The sequence below is a fragment of the Arachis stenosperma genome, chromosome 8, assembly GCF_014773155.1.
Source record: "Arachis stenosperma cultivar V10309 chromosome 8, arast.V10309.gnm1.PFL2, whole genome shotgun sequence".
Taxonomy (NCBI): Eukaryota; Viridiplantae; Streptophyta; class Magnoliopsida; order Fabales; family Fabaceae; genus Arachis; species Arachis stenosperma.
Window position 1 is genome coordinate 47,405,257 of NC_080384.1, and position 4,646 is coordinate 47,409,902.

Sequence of the window (4,646 nt, forward strand, 5' to 3'; positions counted from 1 at the left end):
TTAATAGAAGACATTAAAATGGATATACAATTAGTATTTAAAAAAATTCATACGGTAATTGCTCACTTATAAAAATTGAAATATAGGAGATAAATAAAATAGAAAAAAAAAGAGAAATAAATAAAATAGAGAAAGAATAAGGAAATAAACGTTTTAACATGTATTCTTTTTTAGTACTAATCGATCAAACATATTCATTTTAATATCTTCTACTGACTTTTTTAAATACTAATTGCATGTTAAAAATTTGAAACAAGTAAAACAAGATATTCACGTGTCACGAAAGATAGAAGAACAAATTTTGGTAATAATTTTTTAAATTATTTATTTCGGTAATTATTATATTTATTTAATTTATTAAAATAAAAAATCCGGAAAACAAAAGTTGAAAAATCAACCAAGCTTGTTATTCAAAGTACTAAAGCTTGTTATTTATATTGAGTTCATAATCCATCATCACATTAAACTATTAAAGTACCTAAAGGTGCATTCATAATTTCATATACAGATATACTTCTTCCTCTACTACCTAGGGACTTGATCAAGCCAATGTATGCGCAGCATAAGCACTTGAGGAAACTTCACCCTCCTTATCTTCTTCATCCAAGAAATCTTCCCGGGCATTGCCAGCTAGCATAAGAGCAATCAGCCAAAAGAGGGAAGAATCAAGCGATAGAAATGCGCCACCTCCAAGGAGACCGGTTTTAGCAGTAGGGCAAGTGTAGGTGAGATCATTGTGCACGTTTCGCTTAAGGTGCATCTGTTCAGTGATCGTCGGCCATAACAGCATAGCTGCAGCTAGTCCGGTCGTGAACCTATATATGTATACACAACATTTTAGAAAAAAAAGAAAATCTGTTCATCTCATTTTTGCAAGTTAAGAACATTTATATAATTGGAAATGAATTTCAGTTAAGCTTGAAGTATCGCTTGCTGTCTCTACCAAAGAGATTAAGCTTAATGGCAGAGATGGTTAGGAACCCAAGAATAGTTTTATATCCAACATCAGCAAAGTATATAAATTTTAAGTTTCGAGTCAACTAATAATAAGCATATCAACAGATATTTTACATTAGCATTGACCAATCTAGACCCATCCTTAAGACACTAGAAACAAGTAATTTGGATGATAAATTCATTCATACAAATAGAATAACTCAAGCTTTCCCATAAATTCGGACGATAGATGGGTTTGATATATAAAATTACAGAGTGTAGCCATGAAAATTTCCACTTCAAATTTCTTTTCTTATGACATTCCCCTCAACCAAACATTCACTTATTTTTATTAAGGAGATGGGCACGTGAAAATTGCATCATATGAACAAAAGGAGAAAAAACAAAGTATAAGGAAACAGCACTTACACTGCAATGTTGAAGAAGACCAAGAAGCTAGTGCTTTTAAATAGAACAGTTTGTGGAACCGACTTGCCCTTGTAAGGGTAAAAGAGAGACATAAATCCGGCCACAGTGGATACAATAAAAAATGCAAAGGAAAGATATCCCAATGCGACTGTTGGATCAGCTGGGAACTTACAAGTGACAACACCCTTGCCAGGTACCGGGGTTCCAGCTGCAGGCTGCAACAAAAAAAAAAAGATTAAAACACAGAACAAATTTTAGAGGCTATAAAAGACAGATTATTCCCAAAATAAAATAAATAAAACAACAATTACAAAAAAAAAAAAAATCATATCCCACTTGATGAGGTCAACAACATGGATAAAACTGATAGCAAATTGCCTTGTCCCAGGACATATCTATGTTTATCCCAACCCAAGAGCAAAACACTGATACAAAATTCTAGTGAATATTCATCTTTAGTATCTATAATTAAGGAATTGATGTTCTAGTCCATAAAATTTCAAAGAGTGGTTCAACTTAGATTTTAAAGTGATGGTTAAAAGGCCTAGCATAAATCAGCCAAGAGCTCTAAATCAAATAATAATTTTTCTGCAAATTCAAGAGCTAAAACCATTAATTTACATAATTTTAGAGATTAAAATAAAACAAATATACAGTTTACTGAAACCAAAACAAATTTATATTCCAGAATCATAGACTATATTGGGTACAAGAGAAAAGATCCACTTAGTATCAAGAAGACAGAAAATGTTCTCTCAATTTCAGCCACAGCAGAATCTACATTAACATATTCTCAATTCATTAGAAACACGTCAGATAGCACCAACTAAAGTCAAGCATGTTTGAACATTTGTAAACCGAAGAATCAGAAAGTCAAAAGTTGAAAACTACTTCACCATAATAAAGCATACATGAGTGGTTTATAATTATTTTTTATAGGAAAAAAAAGCATAAGATTTATTTTTTATAATGCAATTAAAATATTAAAGTGTACATACATCTTTCATGTTTCATCCCACTTCCCTACTGTTTCAATAATGTGATGCATATAGACACAAATTACATCCAGATACATTGATCTAAAGATATTTAGCACAAAACTTTCAAACCAGATTTTCAAACAAGCATACCTAAATTTTCAATCCTTACTAATGGATCAAAATTTCAAAATCCATAATCCAGGCGATTAAAAAAATTGAAATTTTTATATAAACGATATTTGATATAGGAATTATATCATTGCATTAAAATTAAGAACAATACCTTCTTGTTTTCGGCTATAACACCGAGAATGAAAGAGAGGCAACCGAATAACGAAACAATGAGAGCCATGGTTTTGACAGTGACAGCCATGGTGAGTGCGATAAACTCTTCAAAAGGAGAAAACAACGAAAGGGTAACCTTTTAGAAGAAAAGTTAGAATGTGAGAGGAAACTATTCAGCGGAAAAGGAAGTTACCTGATTCTGAGTTCAAAACAAATAAGGTTTAATGGTTTTTAAGATTCTATTGAGAGAATAAAGGAATATAAAGGGAGGGATTAGAGATAATCTTGAAACTCTGTTCACCTAGAGTGGATCTCTATATATATATATAAATAAAGATTTAATTTTTAAATACATAAAAATTAAATTTTAAAATAATTACTTTGAATTTGAAATTTTGTTTTTTTGGTAAGACAGTTACAATGAATTTTTAAATTTATTATTTAAAAAAATATATAAATTCGTATCAAATACATTAAAATTAAAGTCAATTATTTTTTTACACAAAAGTATAAATAAGTTTAGTTTTTAACTGATGGATCAGGTTTGACCGTTTGAGTAAAAAATACAAGTCGCACTACTACTAAAATCATTTTTTTATAAAAATCTATATTTTAATAATTTGTTAGCATTTGAATAAGTTATTTAACTTAAAATTTAATCCAATTCAATCCAACTTCACTTAATTTTTAATTGTTTTAATTGCATTAAAATGATTAATCTTTCCAATGATACTGATAGAAATATAAAATTTATTCTTTTTAATTTTATTTTTGTGTGCATTCGATTCAATATATATATATTATGTTATAGTTCCTATTTCGCACATTTAATTGAATATTTTAATTTATATAACTTAATTATTTAGATATTCATATAAAATATATATTAAAATTTAAATATATATTAAAATAAATTAAATATTATATTTATTTATACAATAAATATATAATAACTGATTTTTTTATATATAAATAATATTTTTGGAATAAATACCGTATAAAAAGAAGAGTTAACCTTGAGTTTTGAAGAGAGTAAGAAAGAATTGCGTGTTTGAATTGAAAATTAAAGAAAGTTTAATTTAAGGGTTAAAAGATGATCCTCGTTCACACTCAAGATCTCCCAAGTCAACCTAGTGTTGTATTTTACTCTCTTTGGTGATGTTATAATATTCTTTTGATGTTTAGAGTTTCAAATTTTCACATAATTTTAACAAACAAACAAAAATACTATCAAAATTTAAAATTCAATTTAATCGGCTTAATATTTAATGCATATTGATAAGATTAATAAATAATTAATATATTTTTTTAAAACTACAAACATATTAATTATAACTTATAAAATATATTTTTAATAAAATTATAATTATAATTATTATAAAAAATTTAATATGCTCTATTAGTATATAAGTTATTAAGGTTATGAAATTAGTTCATAAAATCTAATTAATTAATAATTTTATATTTTATTTATTTTAATTATTTGTTTAAAAATATAATTTATCTCATAAAATTTATTTTATATACTATCTTCTTTTGTTTATTGAAAATAATGAGTTTGTTCACAAATAAAATTGTTCCTATTTCTATACAATTTGAATTGTATTAGTATATTTTTATTAATATAATTTTATTCACATATTTAAATTTTAAAATTATAAAAATTTGTATTTAAAATTTAGATAAATATACTTTAAATTAATAATTTAATTTAATAAAAATAAACGTATTCGTATTATTTTTATTATCTCAAGCAAAAGATATCTCTAACTATATTTTTTTAGGTAAGATTTATTAATCTTCTCAGATATTATGTATCTATATATACACTCTAATGTTAATTTAATAAAAATAAACGTATTCGTATTATTTTTATTATCTCAAGCAAAAGATATCTCTAACTATATTTTTTTAGGTAAGATTTATTAATCTTCTCAGATATTATGTATCTATATATACACTCTATCTATCTATCTATCTATCTATCTATCTATCTATCTATCTATCTACTTCTAC

The 4,646-nt window shown here is 26.0% G+C and overlaps 1 protein-coding gene across 2 annotated transcripts; it reads right to left on the minus strand.

Annotated features, from left to right (window-relative positions):
* Positions 1-398: 398 nt before the first annotated feature.
* On the minus strand, positions 399-2,916 carry LOC130945066 (uncharacterized). Of its 2 annotated transcripts, XM_057873727.1 has the most exons (4): positions 2,824-2,916; positions 2,629-2,735; positions 1,366-1,580; positions 399-815 (listed from the first exon to the last, which is right to left on the minus strand). In XM_057873727.1, the coding sequence occupies exons 2-4, from the start codon at positions 2,716-2,718 to the stop codon at positions 542-544; spliced, it is 579 nt and encodes a 192-aa protein (XP_057729710.1). In that variant the 5' UTR covers positions 2,719-2,735; positions 2,824-2,916; the 3' UTR covers positions 399-541. The 2 variants fall into 2 exon arrangements, with proteins under 2 accessions (XP_057729710.1, XP_057729709.1); XM_057873726.1 differs by having other exon boundaries at positions 2,629-2,909.
* Between the last annotated feature and the right edge of the window lie 1,730 nt (positions 2,917-4,646).

Coding starts and splice junctions, on each gene's coding strand:
- LOC130945066 (XM_057873727.1), bottom strand. CDS start 2,718: ATGGCTGTCACTGTCAAAACCATGGCTCTCATTGTTTCGTTATTCGGT. Junction 1,581..2,628: donor TTATAGCCGAAAACAAGAAG/GTATTGTTCTTA, acceptor TTTTTGTTGCAG/CCTGCAGCTGGAACCCCGGT. Junction 816..1,365: donor GTCTTCTTCAACATTGCAGT/GTAAGTGCTGTT, acceptor ATACATATATAG/GTTCACGACCGGACTAGCTG.